Source organism: Lynx rufus, unplaced genomic scaffold, assembly GCF_022079265.1.
Source record: "Lynx rufus isolate CCGP_SWC_20201006 ecotype Redwood Valley unplaced genomic scaffold, mLynRuf1.p SCAF_7, whole genome shotgun sequence".
NCBI lineage: Eukaryota > Metazoa > Chordata > Mammalia > Carnivora > Felidae > Lynx > Lynx rufus.
In genome coordinates this window covers 78239400-78258753 of record NW_025814889.1, presented here as the reverse complement: position 1 = coordinate 78258753, position 19354 = coordinate 78239400, and the positions used below count along the sequence as shown (strand labels likewise).

Below are 19354 nucleotides of genomic sequence, written 5' to 3'. Positions count from 1 at the left end.
GGGAACCTTACAGGGTAAAAAGAGAATTCATTATGTCACCTTTTTACACAGGCCACAGCATCTACCACAGATCCAAGGAACTGGTTCCACTGAAAAGTCTTGCGGTAACAGTAAGACATCCAGAAAAATCCCCTTAGGTTTACAAATGAAACAACAGACTTCTAAAAGTCCACAGATCAAAGCTAAAATCACAAAGGAAATTAGAAAATACTTTGATGATAATGAAAATAATCCATTAAGATTTATAGGATGCAGCTAACACCATGGTTTGAGAAAATTTTACAGCACTAACTGCTATAAAAGATGTAAAATCAATGCTCTAAATTTCCACCTTAAGAAATAAGAAAAAGATCAAATTAAACTGTGGGTAAGTAGAGGAGAGAATATAATAAAAATAAGAGTGGAGATTAATGAATTAGTAAATGGACAAACAATAGACGATGACAAAGGGCAAATGTTGTTTTTTAAAAATAGATTAATAAAATTGATAATTCTCTAGCAAGACTGATGAAGAAAAAAAAATAGAAAACACAAATTATCATTTTCAGGAATAGTAATGGGGACATTACTACAACTCCTACAGGCATTATTGGGATAATAAGAATATATCGTAATTTTAAGTTGAACCATCATAAGAAAGGAGGCTTCTGTACAATATTTATAGTAGTCAGAGTATAATAAAATAGAGTATCATAATAAATAAACCCAAAAATTTAAGTGGGCTAACCTAACAAAAAAAAAAAAAAAAAAGAAAAGGAAGAATAATTGCCAACAACTTCAAGTCATATCACCTTGGATAAAATGAACAAACTTATCAAAATACAACTTATCAAAACTGATAGAAGAAGCAACAGAAAATCTAAATAGCCCACATTAGAAATTGTTAATTAAAAAAAACCTTACAATAAAGAGAACTCTAGTCCAGATATCTCTACAAGTGAATTCTATCAAACATTTACAGAAGAAATAATACCAATACTAATACCAATTCTTTCAGAAAATAGAGACGGGAATACTTCTCAACCTGTTTTATAAAGTTAACATAACCCTGATATTAAACCTAACAAAAAACATTACAACAAAAGAAAATCAGAGACCAATATTCCTCATGAACGGTGATGTGAAATCCTTAACAAAACTTGAGAAAATAGAACCCGCCAATATATACGAAGATAATACATCATGACCAACAGGATTTATCCCAGGAAAGCTAGTTTCACGTTAGAAAAAAAAAGTCAATGTCATTCATCACTTTAGCAGAATAAAAGAGAAAAAAATATCTGATTATCTCAAATGCAGTAAAAGAACATTTGATAAAATTCAACACCTCTGCATAATAAAATTTCTTAGCAAGCCACAAATAGAACATGGCAGTTCCAATCTGATAAAGAACATCTATGAAAACCTATAGCCAACATTATAATTCTTGCTGAAACATTAAATCTTTTCCCATGAATAATGGAAACAAGGAAGAATATCTGCTTTCATCATTTCTATGCATTTTGTATCTGAAGTCCTAGCTAGTGCAATAAAGCAAGAAAAATAAATAAAAAGCATAAAGGTTGCAGTTGCTGTTAGTCACAGAAAATATTATTGTGCATGTAAAATCCCTATGAAATTTGCAACAAAAAGACCTAATAGAACTGAGATGTTAATTTATAAGGTCATGGCATTCAAAAACTAACTGTATTTCTATGTTCTGACAACAAATACCTGAAAATAAAAAGGTTTTAAATTATACCTTTTACAACAGTATCAAATACTACAAATACCAAGGAATAAATCTAATGGAAGATGGGTAAGACCTCCACTACAAATTATACAACTTTGCTGAGAGAAACTTGAGAAGACTTTAATAAACGAGAATAAAAGCACATTCACAAATTGAAAGATTCAATATAATTAAGATGCCCATTATTCCCAAATTGACCTATAGATTCAGTGCAATCACTATAAAAATTCTAGGCTCTTCTGAAGAAACTGACAAAAAAAAAAAAAGTCTCTAAAATATATAAAGACACGTGAAGAATCTAGCAAAATAGCAAAATAATAGCAAAAAATAGCAAAATAATCTTTTTAAAAAGATCTGAAAAGCAAATTAATCTCTTAAGAGATTGTTTCATGATCTTTAAAATATTTTTTGTTTGGAAGGCTTATGCTATCTCATTTCAAGACTATAAAGTTACAGTAATTAGACAAGCATAGTATTGTTATAAGCATAAACAAATAGATCAAGGGAATGGAATAGAATCCAGAAACAGACCCAAACATGTACATCAGTTGATTTTTGACCAAGATGCCAAGTCAGTTCAGTGAAGGAAGGAAAGTCTTTTTTTTGTATTAATACATTTTCTTAATGTTTTACTTTTTGAGAGAGAGAGAAGAAAGGGAGAGAGAGTGTGCACACACACAGAGGAAGAGCAGAGAGAGGGTGTCAGAGGATCCGAAGTGGGCTTTGTGCTGACGGCAGAGAGCCCGATGAGGGGCTCGAACTCACGAACCATGAGATCATGACCTGAGCTGAAGTTGGACGCTTAATGAACCGAGCCACCCAGGCGCCCCAAAAAGTCTTTTTAACAAACAGTACTGAAAAACTAGATATTCATCCAAGTCAACTCCTTCTAATTTCATACACAAAAATTAACTTGAGCTGAATCAGAGACCTGAATGTAAAACCCAGAACTGTGAAATTTAGAGAAGAAAATAACTTCACAATTTGGGGTAATGGCAAATTTTCCTAGAAGAAAAAAAAACCTGATACATTGGATGTCATCAAAATTAAAAGGTTATGTATCTGATAAAGGACTTGTATCCATAACATATAAAAAAATCAAAATGGGCAAAAGATTTATTTTTTTTTATTAAAAAAAATTTTTTTTTCAACGTTTATTTATTTTTGGGACAGAGAGAGACAGAGCATGAACGGGGGAGGGGCAGAGAGAGAGGGAGACACAGAAACGGAAACAGGCTCCAGGCTCTGAGCCATCAGCCCAGAGCCTGATGCGGGGCTCTAACTCACAGACTGCGAGATTGTGACCTGGCTGAAGTCGGACGCTTAACCGACTGCACCACCCAGGCGCCCCTGGGCAAAAGATTTAAATAAGCAACTTAATGAAAGATCTATGAGAAGCCAGTAAATACATGAAAAGATGCACATCATCAATAATCAGGGAAATGCAAATTAAAAGCATAGTAAGGCAACAGTTTATGCCTACTCAAATGCTAAAACAAAGACTAATATCACCAAATGTTGGCTAGGATGGGGGGGCAATTGGAACTCTAATACGCTGTTGGTAGGAGTATTAAAAACAAATAGTGTAACTGTTTTGGAGAGCTGTTTGGCAGTTTCTCGCAAAGCTGGACATACATTTACCATACGACCCAGGAATTTCATTCTGAGGTAGTTATCCAATATAAATGAAAACATTTATCTGCCAAAAGAGTTGCACGAGAATGCTCTCAGCAAGCTTCTTCATACTACTGAAAACTGGAAACGTGAACGTCCATCAACAGGAACACGGACTAACAATTTGGAGTGTACTTATACAATGAAGGACCCAATCAATCAATCAATACTCATCAATCACAAGAAATGAACTACTGATACCCAACACAGATGTAGCTCAAAAAAACATCTTGTTGAGTGAAAGAAGCCAAATAAAAAAAGACCTACTGCACGAGCCCTCGAAAATGAAAGCAAACTAATTTATGTTGATACATGTCAGAAGAGGCTGCTCGGAGAGGTGAGGGGATCGAGTAGGAAAATGTACTTTTCTGGGAGAGTCTTGTGGTACAAAGGGGTTTAGGGGACAATTCTCTGCTGGCCAGACAGCTCCTGCTCCACCACCTTTGTTCCCACACCTTTGGTAACTCTTGGGTGGGGGTTACCCAGTGTACTACTGCGATATTGATCGTGCAGTAGAATTCCTTTGAGAAAGAATACGAAAGAGTGTGTAAATGCGTAGAAAATGTTATTTGTATTATGGAAATAAAGGAAGATCAACCAAGTGAGAAAAGCAAAGGCTATTTATTCTGAGCTTAAGATGGGGAGTCAGCCACCATCACATGCGTTTTGCCAGAGACGCAAAGGCAGGCAGGGGAGTGGGAAAGCTTTCGCGTGGAAAAAAGGGAAGGCTTTAGGTGTGCCTGGACTTCAAGGCTGTTGGCATGAGGGCGCTGCAGTTGGGCTAACTAGAAGCAAGGCATCCTAGGTGACTGATTAGGGGTGCATATTTGGCTTTCTCGGGTGGGTCCGAAGGTGAACACAGAAACAAAAATTAGGGAACTCATCAGTTATTAATCAAGCCCTGACCACCTGGGGCTGATTGTTATAGAAGGTATCACACCTTCCTGGATTGTCACAAGAGATAGCAGACTGGCTTCCTTACTAGTGTGACAGGCTGGCTGCCTGGGTTGTTTACCAGAGATAAGGGGGCTGGTTTCTCGGGCACGTCGTGGGTGAAAGTCCTATTTTATATATGGCCTGGTCATCGTCAGAACACGCAGTCTCTCTGTATTCATCAGATGTGACTGATTAATGGAGAGAGAGGGAGCAAACATGTGTTCATCTCATCATGCCTGAGATGATACAAACTAAAACTACTTATGAAGAACATTACTTCAAAGTGCTAAGCACTAACTGGGGGCTAAGACAGTATCCAGAGAAAAATAAATCTGTAGTAAGTAAACCAGGGTACACAGGAATCCAAGATGGATGGGTAGTTCCTGAAATCCCTCCTCCCCGGGTGAGGTTTTGAAAGCTGGGACTGAAAGTCTGGGCTGTTGTTTCTCTTTTCAACTTTTACAACATTGAGATAAAATGCACATTACAATAAAATTCGCCATTTTAATGGTTTCAAAGTGTGCAATTCAGTGGCTTTTAGTATATTTACAGTATATTCCAGAACATTTCCATCATACCAATGAAAAACACAGTACCTGTTTGCAGCCAATCCCCCTATTTTCTGTCTCTATAGATCTATCTCTTCTAGACATTTCATATAAATGGAACCATGTGGGGGCACCTGGGTGGCTCAGTTGGTTAAGCGTCTGACTTTGGCTCAGGTCATGATCTTGCAGTTCGTGGGTTCAAGCCCCGCATGGGGCTCTACACTGACAGCTCAGAGCCTGGAGCCTGCTTCCCATTCTGTGTCCCTCTCTCTGCCCCTCCCCTGCTCATGCTCTCTCAGTCTCTCTCAAAAATAAATAAAAACATTACAAAAAAAACTGAAATGGAACCATATACAGTAATATGTGGCCTTTTGTGCCTGGCTGCTTTCACTGAGCATAACGTTTTCAAGGTTCATTCGTGCTGTGGCATGTATCTATACCTCGTTCCCTTTTATGGCTGAATAATATTCCATAATAGGGACATGCCACATTTTATTTATCCATCCCTCAGTTGATGGGCACTTGGGTTGCTTCCACTTTTTGGCTATTATGAATAATGGTTTTATGAATATTCATGTACAAGTTTTTGTGTGAACACCTGTTTTCAGTTTTACCTAGGATCATATGGTAACTCTATGTTTAATTTTTTTGAGAATCCGCCACTGTTTTCCAAAGCAGTCACACCATTTTACATTCCCATCAGCGCTGTTGGCTATTGTTTCTTGTGCCAGATTCTAGCCAACTGAAGGCTCTCCCATGTACAGCAGCTTCAGAGTAACCCTTCCTCCAGAATCTCCTTGGGATAGTGGGGGTGGGGGGTGGGGAGGGTATAGCTCAGTGGTAGAGCATTTGACTGCAGAATCTCCTCGGGATTCTGTCAGGGATGTCTCTGCTCTTGGCTTAGCTACTCAATTCTTATCACTTGGGAGGTAGGGAGAGGGCTTCCTCCTTCAACCATGCTGAGACCCGAGGACCAGAGGAGAGACCACATACTCTTTCCTTCCCCTTCCCTATCTCCTCAGGTCATTTTTTATTCCTGTAAGTGGAGGTGTTTATTTCTTTTGTTTGTTTGTTTGGTCTCACTTTGTTGGGGAGGAAAAGAGGAGAATTCACAACGTTTTAAAGTCAGGAGCTTCTGCCTTTTTAGAACTCAGCCTCTAAGGAGGTTTCACGTAAAACTATCAGTAACAGAGGAAGCAACAGAGAGCCTCAATTACATTCTTTGAAAGTGAAACTCAGTGCAAATTTGTTCCATTTCTCTCAACCCAAATGCAATGTTTATTACGACAGTTAGCCACTGACTTCCAGCCTCCTCAACTGTAGCTGTACTTCTCAAAGAGATATCCTATAACACCTGCAGATGGCAGATTTTGCCCACATTTCTACAATCTGCCCAAGGAAGCACAACCAAATCGCCTTCCCATGGAAATACATGAATGGAAATGTATCAGGTAGTTACCTTTTTCTTGGAACTAAAATTTAGAGCGCTTTATTTTTTTAATGTTTGTTTATTTTGAGAGAAAGAGCAAGTGCGCGAGCAGGGGAAGGACAGAGAGAGGGAGAGAGAGAGCATCCCAAGCAGGCCCCACGCCATCAGCTTAACCAACTGAGCCACCCAGGCACCCCTGTAGTAATCTGCTTTAAAATAGTTGTACAATAGGGGCGCCTGGGTGGCGCAGTCGGTTAAGCGTCCGACTTCAGCCAGGTCACGATCTCGCGGTCCGTGAGTTCGAGCCCCGCGTAGGGCTCTGGGCTGATGGCTCAGAGCCTGGAGCCTGTTTCCGATTCTGTGTCTCCCTCTCTCTCTGCCCCTCCCCCGTTCATGCTCTGTCTCTCTCTGTCTTAAAAATAAATAAACGTTGGAAAAAAAAAATTTAAAATAGTTGTACAATAATTTCTTCTTCTCAGACAAAGGATCTTTAAGGTATTCCTTAGAAGGAATACAACCCTCTCCAAGTCAAGCAATTCAGTAGAAATCCTAACGTGCACGTCTCAGGACTAAAAAGGCCAAAAGAGTGGAGGGAAAGAAATGGAAACTGGCTTCTGAACACCAAGAATGGACCAAATAATATGCTTCACATTTTATAAATGTTATTGCATTTAATCTTTATGATTGCCCTTTAGCAAAGGTCCTTTTATCTCTTTTTCACAGATAAGGAAATGGGCTTAGAGAGGTTATGTTAATTTCCCAGGATCACATCAGTAAATAAACTGAAGGACTCAGGCTTTAGAGCTGGTGCAGCGCACTGGTTACTGGCCAGTGCTCCGGAGCCAGACTGCCGGCACTCAAGCCCTAATTCTGTCTGCCGCTTACTGTGTGATCTTGGACAAGCCACGTTATTTCTCTAAGCCTTGGTTACCTCCTCAGTGAAATGCAGACAACAGTAGTGTCTATCAGCTGTGGGCGTTAAATGAGATAATACTTATATATTTGTAAGCTAATACAACAGGGTTTCTGAGTTACGTCTGATTTTTGGATTGTCAGCAGCACCTGCTTTCTCTATGAGTGGTGAGATTCTCACCTACTTTTCCAGCTTAGAGATGAAGGCATGGGAAAAGTCCCTTCATCCTCTGCTTCAGCAGAAAGCAAAAGTGAAAACTCCCAAACCATTGAAATTTTGGGCCTCAGCGGCTCCTGCAATGCTCCACAAAGCATGAGCACACATTGGGAAGCACTCTCGTGGTTCAGGCACAGGCAAATCAATCCATGGCTGGAGTCACATCCCAAACGTGATTCTCCCCCCCACACCCCCCTGCCACCACATAAAACATCTTAGTTTATTAATCCTCTCATGAAAAATCCACACAATCACCAGACAGTCACTGCAGAATCTTTACTCCTTGACAGTAAGAATTGCTACATCTTAGCCTAAGGAGGTATTTGTTGCTCATGTGGCCTGGGCTGCATACAACACTAGTAATATATTGCATTCCTCTAAGATAAATGATAAATGTTTTTTTTTTTTCCCACTTCCCAAAGGAGCTAATATTTAAGTGGCCAGGAAGGTCTCATTGGCATCAGGAAGACCTTGGTTCAAGCTCCACTGCCACGAGTCACTAAGGCTTTGAACCTCATCTGTTTAATAGGATAAAGCCACCTACCAAATAGGATGGTTGTAAGAATTAAATGAGATCGTGCATATATTTAAGTGCTTAGCATACTATAGCAAGAACCCATATGGTAGCTATAATTATTATGTCATTGTAGAAAGCCGTAAAGAACACAAAAGAGTAAGGGAAAAAAAAGCCACCGATAATATCCCCTCCTAAAGGCAACTTCTGATTAGTCATCCTCTTTCTGTGTGTAGTTTGTCTTTCTATAGATCTGATATCATACCACACGCGGTCTATGCAGTCTGGGTTTGTTTTATTGTGTCTTTTTGGCCTATTATTATAACTTACACATATCCCCACGCCATCAACAGCTGAGAAGCACTTCTTTATGGCTTCTAACAATACAGCTTTTCCTGGTTATGAAGCCTTTGGGAATGAAATAGTCGTGCCTATCTTATCTTCCTGCCTCTTTGGGATCTGCCCTCCTGGCCTTGGGAATCCTCAAATCTGTCACCATCATCGCTTGGGACCACAGCAAAGAATCTCCTAAGGGCCTACAGGGGGTGGAGTGTGCAGGCCCCCCAAAACTCCAAAGGCAGCACTCTGTGGAGGCCACAACGTAAGGCAGTGCACAGAGCCTTGCTTCCACAGCCATCTGCTCAACTGCCTCTCAAGTTTTTTTCCCACACAGTCTAACAGAAGCTGCCAGAAAACCAAAAACAAAACCCCCAAATCTGCTCATGTGCCTTCAGCTTGAAGTTCAATCTCCTCCTTCCTGGATACCTTTTCTATACCTTCTTTTCAACAAAAAAGCAAGATGTATGATTTAGCTTAAATATTAAAAAAAAAAAAAAGCCAGGATATCAGAAATAAATTTGGTTTTTAACATTTGAGTTGCCAGAACTGTACTGTCCATGCTGACACAACCCTTGTTATCTGTTGACACATTACCTTGTTTTTTTCAGATAATGTAACTGTCTAATAACAGACCGTAAATATTTACTTCTAGATATAGAATTAGGGACAATCAAAAATTACATTTAAAGTAAAGATAATCACGTCTATAGTATTTATTTTGGCCAACTACCTGGTTTTGGGGGAATTTTGGAACCACTGTTTGTTATTATTATTGTTCCTACCACAGTTGATGTTAAATAAAGAGTTTTCTTGAAGAAAAATGGCCATGTGGCTATACAGAGAAGACACTAAAATGAACTGAGAAATGGAAGATTGAGTTTTCCCTAAGACTCTGGCTCTATCAATAATGAGCTATGTGACCTTAAGCAGCCCAAATTCTCTGAAACTACCCCCCGTCTAAAACCAGGGATAATGAGCTTCACTTTGCCAGCCTTACAGAATTTTTATTCAGAGCAAATTAAATAATGAATGTAAAAGTAACTTGTCACTTCTAAAGAGCTATACAAACGTGTGTGTGTGTGTGTGTGTGTGTGTGTGTAGCACGGGCAGTTATTTTACTATGAAATGAAAAGGCAGGAGAGAAAAGACAGTGTCAAACACATCCTAACTGCTTTTTGAATTTTTATCTGTACGGTCAACAGGCATCCAGAAACGTTAAAAACAGATCACTGTGGATAATTCCACTTTGTCCACTTTTCCTCCACACATGCATCATGCTAATTAAAGGACCGGCTGTCCCCGTGCTGTGTTAGAGGAAACTGAAGTGTTAGGACAAGACGGACTGGCATGCCATCTCAAGGAGTCTATGCCAGCTAAGGAAGGACTGAGGGAGGTTAAGGAGTTAGAGGTACAGAGGATTGGGATCGCTGAGGTTATAAGAATTTAAAACTAGAAAGAAGGTATAAACAGCTTAGAATTTAAAGGAATGTTAGGAGATGGCTTTTCCCAAAGAGGGGAGCCATTATCCAAACCCCTCGACAAGTGATTTTCTGAAGCTATTATATACAGCTCCTCCAGAGCCTGACATTTGATTACATTTAAAATTCATCTTTTGCTTCCCTTTTTCTTCCTCCCCCATGTACCATGTGTTCTTGCCCCAACCTCCCACTTTCCCCCTCCTTTGATTTCTTTCCATTTCAAATGCTTTTGAATGTCTAGCTCCAGTTCTGCACTGGCTTCCCTAACCTCTCCTTGCCTGGTTCTCCCCGGTGCGAACCTCCTGCCGACAGCATCATGTATGCACATTCCTCTTTGGAAAAATCACACCTCATTCTTACAGAGGAGACTTGGAAAATTATTCTGAACTATATTGCTGTTTTGTTTTGTTTTGTTTTGTTTTTTAATAGAAAGATAAAAGCTTTAAATTCCAGGCTGTTTCCCTGTAAGGAGAGGACATGGGAGGGAGAGAAGCGATGGTGGTTCCAAACCGGCTCAGACTTGGTCATTGGTGGTGGCAGGATGCCATTCTCATTCCATCCGGGCAGGATCCGCTGGCCAGAGGCATTCAGTCAAAGCAGGTGGGGGGGTGGGGGCGGGGGAAGGAATACAGGTAGGCTGACAGAGACTTGCAAAGATGGAGAGAAAGAGGTAAAGTAAAGCCAAGAGGGGATGGGGAAGGGCAGTAGTCCGAAACAAGGAGGGAGGGAGGGGATGGGTGGGGGGAGACAGAGCAGGGAATAAAGTAAAAGGGAGAAGGAGGGGCGGAAGAGAACAACAGAAACAAAGCAGGTGGGAGAAGACAGAAACGGTGGGGGGCAGTGGGGGCAGGAGTCGAGAGAGTGGGGACAGCGCGTGGGAGCGAGCGGCCGGACCGGAGAGAAGAGAGGAGGGCGCGGGAAAGACTGCCATGCCTAGCCTCGGTCTATGTGTTTACTTCCTTACACTGTCATCGGTAGCTGCCTTATCTATTTTCACCTCTGGCAGGAGCCGCCCGCCGATGTGGGAGCCGGGGCCGCCGATGAGGGACACCACGCCGTTGCAGTCGACCGTGCTGTTGCGCTTGACGCTGCGCCGCAGGCTGGGGAAGATGCGCGACGAGCGGCTGCCCTGGCTGTAGCCGCTGTAGCCGCTGTAGCTGCTGCGGCGCTCGCGGGCCCGGATCGGGATGAAGAGCGAGTCCCGGCGGCCCTCGCTCTCCTCCACCGTGCTGTGCTCGTCGTCCGCGAACTCGTTCTCCGAGCCCGGGTCGCGGAACCGCCCGGGCCCTCGGAAGCTGAAGATGCTGCTTTTGCTGTTGTGGCGGGAGAGGAACGGCGAGCCCGGGATGCTGAGCAGTGACTGCAGGGGCGGGGAGAGAGAGACACACACACAAGAGACGGCGTGAGACGGGAGGCTGACCCCGGACAGGCCCAGCAAGGGCGGTTTGCCTCCCCCTCCCGGCCCTACCCTTGCATTCCTGGTATGAGAACACACGTTGTTTCCAGAGATCACTTCTGGAGGTTGCGTTTATACCACTGTCTACACCCATAATCACTCACTTCTTGCCCCATACCCTTGAGATGCATCTGGCTTTGAGCAGGTAGCCATACACAAATTCTACTCCTGTTTGCCCATGCATTACAACTATGCTTTTACCCCGTGCTCTATGTAGCTAACCACGGGGAAAGACATCGGTGTGTCTATTTCGCAGTACTATGAGCTCACCTGAAGTGTGCCTTTACTCAAGTTAGACTCCAAGCCACACGTGGCAAAAAGGAGAGAATTTAAAAGTGCTCTATCATTATTAAAAGTGCTATTCTCTCAATGAGTACATGCCCCGGAGGTAAGTAGTATGCCAACAATAGTCTTGAAGTAGCTTTTGTTCAGTTGAATATTATGTATGTTTCCTTCTACTCCATTTTAAACTTAAAAGTTTATTTATTTTGAGAGAGAGAAAGAGAGAGAGAGAGAGAGAGAGAGAGAGAGAGAGAGAGAGAGAATGTGAGCAGGGGAGGGGCAGAGAGAGAATCCCAAGCAGGCTCTGTGCTGGGGGGGGGGGGCGAAGGTGGGGGGGGGCAGGTGGGGATTGATTCCATCATCTTTTTTTTTTTTTTTTTTCAACGTTTATTTATCTTTGGGACAGAGAGAGACAGAGCATGAACGGGGGAGGGGCAGAGAGAGAGGGAGACACAGAATCGGAAACAGGTTCCAGGCTCTGAGCCATCAGCCCAGAGCCCGACGCGGGGCTCGAACTCACGGACCGCGAGATCGTGACCTGGCTGAAGTCGGACGCTCAACCGACTGCGCCACCCAGGCGCCCCGATTCCATCATCTTTAAAATCATGACCTGAGCCAAAATCAAGAGTCAGATGCTTAACTGACTGACCCACCTAGGGGCTCTCCTCCTATTCCATTTTAAAGTCAACATTTTTTTTTTTATCACAAGTTTAAATATTTGTAAATTATATAATTCCCAGCGCTGACATTTTGAAATGAAACTTTTATTTACCATTTACAAATTTTTCCTCATTTCTTTTTCTCCTTCATCTCATACTTCCCTTCCATATTCCCTAGAGAATTGTGTGCTAATGCATATTGTTATGCTTTACCGCATTTTACTGATCACCTTTGAATACTTTCTGCAACAAAAAATTATAAATAACTGTACTTAAAATTTAAAAATTTTCCCGTGATCCTGAGTCTCTAAGAATTTTTAAAAATTCTCCTGGATTGGGGCACCTGGGTGGCTCAGTACGTTAAACATCTGACTCTTGATTTCAGCTCAGGTCATGATCTCACAGTTGGTGAGTTCGAGCCCAGAGTCCAGCTCTGCTCTGGCAGCATGGAGCCTGCTTGGGATTCTTTCTCTCTTTCCCCCTCTCTCTCTTCCCCTCCCCTCCTAGCATATACTCTCTCTCTCGAAATAAACATAAAAAAATTCTCCTGGATTGATTTTTTATTATAATTCTTATTAATAAAATTGATTGAGATATATAAATACAGGGCGCCTGGGTGGTTCAGCGGCTGAGCATCCAACTTCAGCTCAGGTCATGATCTCGCGGTCCATGGGTTTGAGTCCCATGTCGGGCTCTGTGCTGACAGCTCATAAATATACATTTTATAAGTAATTATTAAGCTTAAAAAGGGTATTTTATTAAAATGTATCTCCTAATGAGTTTTTAAAATTGGTGTTTTGGGGGTTGAAATATTTGTATTATTTATTACTAGAATCAAACATGGCTCAACATCAACCCTCCCTTCCCTTTCTAATATTAGATTTTAAGAGCTCAAAAACCTTATTCACACAAATAGTATCTGGGAACAGAAGAATTTTATTGTAGCAATGTCACTCAATTCTTTGAACTCCTTACAAATTATATGCCAAAATCACATAGTAAGCTGTTAGCAAAATTTATCTTAATCAGCTGACAGTCAAATTAGGTAGTCTTTCAACTTTATTGGAAGTTATAAAGCAACCAACTTGCCAAATTTGTTACCTAGTTGTTAGAAATATTCCATGTCTTGTTTTCTGAGGATACCAAAAAAGGCTTAAGTTTTTATTAATAATTATATGGGTTACTCTTACAGGGGTTATTCTTTTTCTTAAAGGAACCTTATCTAACCCAAAAGAAAAAGGTGAAATAATCAAAGTATCATTACTTTCAATATATCACTGCCAACATTAATTTTTCCAACATTAGTTTTTTAATAACATAATTTTATCTTATCACATGCCTTCAAGATATTTTCATCAAAATCTTAAAGCCACAGATTTAGCCTGTTTCATTTATAAAAATATCCACTGTATGATACAAGCCAGTCCTTACTGTCAAACCACTTGACCAACCCAGAGTTTTTTTTAATTTGAAAATTATGACCTTATTTTTCCATTTTAAAATTAAAAAAAATTTTTTTAAATGTTTATCCATTTATTTTTGAGAGAGCAAGCAGGGGAGGGGCAGAGAAAGAGGGAGACAGAATCCCAAGCAGGCTCCATGCCGTCAGCACAGAGCCCAATGCCGGGCTTGAACCCACAAACGTGAGATTATGATCTGAGCCGAAACCAAGAGCCGGACACTTAACCGACTAAGTTTCCTAGGCACCCCACACCTTATTTTTCCTTTTAAATAAATGTAGTAATATATATCCCAGTGACATCCATCCAATTCCTGATTTTAAAACACCTCAACAGCCCTGAGTATAAGACAGATAAATTCAGAAAGCCTTACAATGGATTTAAATTTCCTTGGTTAAAGAAAACTTAAAGACCCAAATATTTTCCATTGTCTCTTTGTTTGGCATCCCCCCTGCCCCTCAATTTTTATACCTCAGGGCAATGTTCTACGCCAAAGGCAGTGCCTTCCTATTGTACACATGATTTTGTTCTAATGAAAAACGGTAAGGTGACAGACACAGAGACAACTGCCTTTGGAAGAGTCTATTAGTCACAGCTCCCACAAGAAGGGGGCATGCCACGCCATGCCATGCCATGCAGGGCCTCCTGGGGAGGTAGCAGGGTCAGTTAGGAGGCAGAAGAGCAAGGGAAAAGCATGGTTCAGAGCCTGGATGGTGGTCTCCCTGGCAGGAACAGGTGAGGCAGAGCAGGCACATCTGAGAAGTCCAGGATTGGGCAGTTTGAATAATTTCAATAGGCTCTGGGCTACAGGACTGGTCCTAGCTGCCCAATGCCTGGCCCTTGGAGTGATTTAGGGCAGGGGCGACACTGGTGTGGTATATCTTGGCATGTGAGCTTTATTTTTTTTTTAATTTTTTTTCAACGTTTATTTATTTTTTGGGGGGACAGAGAGAGACAAAGCATGAACAGGGGAGGGGCAGAGAGAGAGGGAGACACAGAATCGGAAACAGGCTCCAGGCTCTGAGCCATCAGCCCAGAGCCCGATGCGGGGCTCGAACTCACGGACCGCGAGATCGTGACCTGGCTGAAGTCGGACGCTTAACCGACTGCGCCACCCAGGCGCCCCTGCATGTGAGCTTTAGATAAAGTTGGGGATGAGGGTTTGGATTGATCCATTTGCATATGAAAGGCACACTCCCAGGCAAGTTGTTCAGTGTCCAGGAATTAAGTCTGCACTGGGAGGGGCAGTCTCTCCCCAGCTAGCAAGGCTCCTAAAATGTCAAAGCATCATAAAATACAGAAAATAAAAACCATAAGTACTACAGTAGGATCCCAAGATTGGATTGAGGGAGCGATGGGAAATATCTTTGAGCTTCTACCCACATGTTCAGTTCAGTGGAACACAGAACTCTGAGGTTCTGTGTTAGATGTTGACAAACAGTGTCTTCGGCGTATGTATCTCCTTGTAAGGCTCACTGGAGAGAAATAAGGCCAGAACTCTTGGGCTCCTTTGTTAAATCCCATGTTCACACTTAATTTCATCAATCCTCCCAGCTTTGACTCTAATTTACTTTTTCCATTTTATCTTTTACCCTTTCCCTTCACAGACCTTACCATTGAGCCACGCAGCTTCCAGGTCTTTATTTTCTATACCTCCAGCTGTGGAGATTCTCTCTACTGTCCATGGTCCAGCCCTTCACCTTCTTCCTCAACAAACTTCCTTCACCCTTCAACAGCATGGAGCCTCTCTTTCACAGTACTTGCGCTCTACTTTTTGCTACAGTTCTTTGTATATATGCTTTTAGCTCTCTCTCTCTCTCTCTCTTTTTTTAATTTTTAGAGGGAGTGCGCATGCAAATGGAGGAAGGGCAGAGGGAGAGAGGGAGAGAATCTCAAGCAGGCTCCATGCTCAGCACGGAGCCCAATGCGGGGCTCAATCCCGCGACCCTGGGTTCACAACCTGAGCCGACATCAAGAGTCGGACACTCCACCGACAGGGCCACCCAGGCGCCCCTAGCTCTCCTTTTTGACGAACTACAAGCTCTTCGGAGGGTCACACTGCCTGATTCATCTTTGTATCTCTTGGTGTGCTTTGTACATCGTAGGTGCAGTGCTTAATTTAATGAACAGGTACTTAGGTTGTATACTGTAAATTAGCCACCCACACCTTAGCATTATCCCACACCTGCACTGGGTCACTGCTTCGCTTCTCATAGCAAGCTTCCCTGGACTAAATCTGTGATTTTGCTCACACTACACGGTACATTAGGTCTCCACATTAGGAAAGAGGTTTCATTTCTTCGACGAATGATCATTAAATACCTATTGTGTACTAAGTGATGTGGATACAGTTGTAAAGAAGACATATAGCATGGTCCCTGTCCTCTCAAACCTTGCAGCCTAGTAGGAAATATATACTACAGGAGATCTATTCTTAACCGGTAGGAAAGTGATAAGATAATGATCAATTTAGTGACCTACAAACACATAGAAATCAGGATCCCGAGACAGTACACACTAAAAGAAAATAATTTATGTCTTACTGTTTAGTTCCCTGTTCCATTCTTGGCAAAAGAGCTGATGGTAATAAATGTGGAAGGGGAAAAGAGAACCCAATATTCAATCCTTCTCTAGCCCATTCTCTAAGGAGATACATCCTGAGGGTAGCCAGCCCAGCCTGTCACCGGTCTCAGTTTCCCTGGGCTAGAGGGTTGCAGTGATGACCCAGGACTCTTGGCTCTATTAACTCCCAGGATCCAGGCTACTTTATGAAATGGGTGGGCCTTACCTTTCTTCTGTTTTCAAAATCTTTCTTGTCCACCGACCAGGAGCTTCACACATCACAGTTCACTAGAAATACTACCTTAGGTCTAGGTGTTTGCTCGGCAGAATGGCTATGGGGTGTTCTCGATTTGAGGAGGTGGCCCTCATATCCCATGGAAAAACTGAGGATTTTAGGGTATCCATGCCAGCTGTCTGTTGGGACCAGGCTTAACAATGACTGGGATCCTTAGGATGTGATAAGTTACTGATTTAAATGTTCTATGTCCATGCCATATTTCACTTTTTCCAGAACTGGACCCACAAAAGTATGGCCAACTCATCTTTGACAAAGTAGGAAAGACTATCCAATGGAAAAAAGACAGTCTCTCTAACAAACGGTGCTGGGAGAACTGGGCAGCAACATGCAGAAGGATGAAACTAGACCACTTTCTTACACCATTCACCAAAATAAACTCAAAATGGATAAAGGACCTGAATGTGAGACAGGAAACCATCAAAACCCTAGAGGAGAAAGCAGTGAAAAACAGCTCGTTCTTAAAGTGTGGTATAGGGACTCCTGGGGGTCCTGTGACCCTCTTAAGGGGGATCAAGAGGTCAAAACTATTTCATAACAATACTAAGATCATATCTTCCTTTATCACTTTCATTTTCTCACAAGTATTGAGTGGACTCTGGAAGCATGACAGTTTCACAGTATTTAGACTTTTCTTATGAGCTGTTAGTGATAATAATGTATGTGATTTTTTAAAACTTGTGTGTGGCAGTACTTGGAAGATGTGTGTAACTCAATGAACAGATATTCCCTAAATGATCAATGCATGATGCTACTAATCACTCATGAGTTAATGATCTATGGTGATAAATACAGCAAAGGATTTTAATGTAACAGACTTACAGTTTCAAATTCTATACTGCAACTAATCACTGAAAAAACAATAATTGCGCTGAGTTTTGGAATAGCATCAAAGATGAATATTCATAATTATCTGAAAAGGCTTTTAAATTTTCCACCTTTTTTTCTCATTTTTAAAAAACTGTTTATCTTTGAGAGAGTGAGTGAGAAGGGGAAGGACAGAGAGAGAGGGGGACAGAGGGCCCGAAGCAGACTCCAGGCTCTGTGCCGACAACAGAGAGACCAACATGGGGCTCGAACCTATGAACTGTGAGATCATAACCTGAGCTGAAGTCGGACACTTAACCGACTGAACTACGCTGGCACCCCTATTCCTCCCTTTTCTTTTTCTTTTTTTTTTTTTAATTTTTTTTAACATTTATTTATTATTGAGAGACAGAGAGAGAGCATGAGCATGGGAGGGGCAGAGAGAGGGGAGACACAGAATCTGAAGGAGGTTCCAGGCTCTGAGCTATCAGCACAGAGCCCAACTCGGGGCTAGAACTCACAGACAGCGAGATCATGACCTGAGCCGAAGTCAGACACTCAACCAACTGAGCCACCCAGGTGCCCCATCCCTTTTCTAATTACATCCATACGAAACTAGATTTCCTTCAAATATGTCAACCCCCCAAATTTTTTTTAACATATCCTTTTTTTAAATGTTTATCTATTTCTGAGAGAGAGGTGTGTGTGTGTGTGTGTGTGTGTGTGTGTGTGTGTGTGTGAGTGGGGGAGGGGCAAAGAGAGGGAGACACACAATCAGAAGCAGGCTCCAGGCTCCAAACTGTCAGCACAGAGCCTGACGGGGAGCTCAAACCCATGAACTGTGAGATCATGACCTGAGCTGAAGTTGGATGTGCAACCCATTGAGCCACCCAGGCGTCCCTATTTTTTTTTTAAGTAATCTCTACACCCAGTGTAGGACTGGAACTCACAACCCCAAGATCAAGAGTCACATGCTCTATCAATTGAGCCAGCCAGGCGCCCCTATCATTATTATTTTTAGGTAAATCAGTAAATAAACATGTTTAATATTTTTAAAGTTCTTAATTTAATAGTAATTATTAAATTACATATTGTAGATATTTAATTATTAAATTTCTTAATTTCTAATATAGATTAAAAGCACACTTAAAAAAAGCACTTTGAGGTCTTCAATTTTTAAGAATATTAAGGGGGCCTAGGGACAGCTGGGTGGCTCAGTCAGTTAAGCATCCAACTCTTGATTTCAGCTCAGGTCAATCACTTCTCAACCTTTTGGCTAAGATCAAGTGTAGCTCAGGTCAAGATCCTGGGGTCTAAGATTGAGCCAGATATGGGGTTCCACACTGGGCATAGAGCCTGCTTAGGATTTTATTCTCTCCCTCTCCCTCTATCCCTCACTCTTTTTCTCTCTCTAAAAAAAAAAAAAAAAAAAAAAAAAAGAATATCAAGGGGTCTTAAGACCAAAAAGCTTGAGGAATACTGTAATAGAAAAATTAAAACACTGTGCAAAATTGAATTCAACTTAGTATTTATAAACTGTCCTAAGCCCTAAAACCAGAGCAGTAATTTTATAGAGAAATGAGTAGGAGATTGGGTGGGTAGATGTCTTAAGGGCTCTCTACAGATCTGGCAACACAGGAAACTGAACTGAAGCCATGTTCACTGGTGGGCCAACAGAAGAGATGACCATGGATGTGTGGAGGTGAGTGGGGAGGGAGTGGCTGCACACGGTCATGTACAGGAATACAAGCTCTGTGGTCCAAAGGACCTGGTTCAAATCTTGACTGAAACACCTACTAGCCATATAACCTTAGATAAGTTAACGACTCTAGGCCTCAGTTTTAGTCTTTCTTCCAGATAAAATCAGAGAAACTGCAGAAGAGTCGTGGGACAAAGACTATTACTTCCATGTAGGGTTTCTAAGCAAGTCTTGGCAGACAGCCACGGCCTCTAGGAATCTACAATTTTTTTTCAGATGGGGAAATTAGAGGAAGTGAACATTTTCATGCAAAGCAGGACATTTCAGAAGCCCAGTTTTATTTTTTGAGCTAGGG

General features: G+C 41.7%; 1 protein-coding gene across 3 annotated transcripts in view; it reads right to left on the bottom strand.

The window, feature by feature from the left end:
• Positions 1–19354, bottom strand: part of SCN8A (sodium voltage-gated channel alpha subunit 8) — a 118378-nt gene that overhangs the window by 47607 nt on the left and 51417 nt on the right. For 2 of the 3 annotated variants that reach the window (XM_047066041.1, XM_047066042.1), the window contains exon 11: positions 10777–11139. In XM_047066041.1, coding sequence (XP_046921997.1) covers positions 10777–11139 — 363 coding nt within the window. Of the gene's footprint in view, positions 1–10743; positions 11140–19354 lie in introns of all 3 variants that reach the window. The other variant, XM_047066043.1, reaches the window with a different exon arrangement.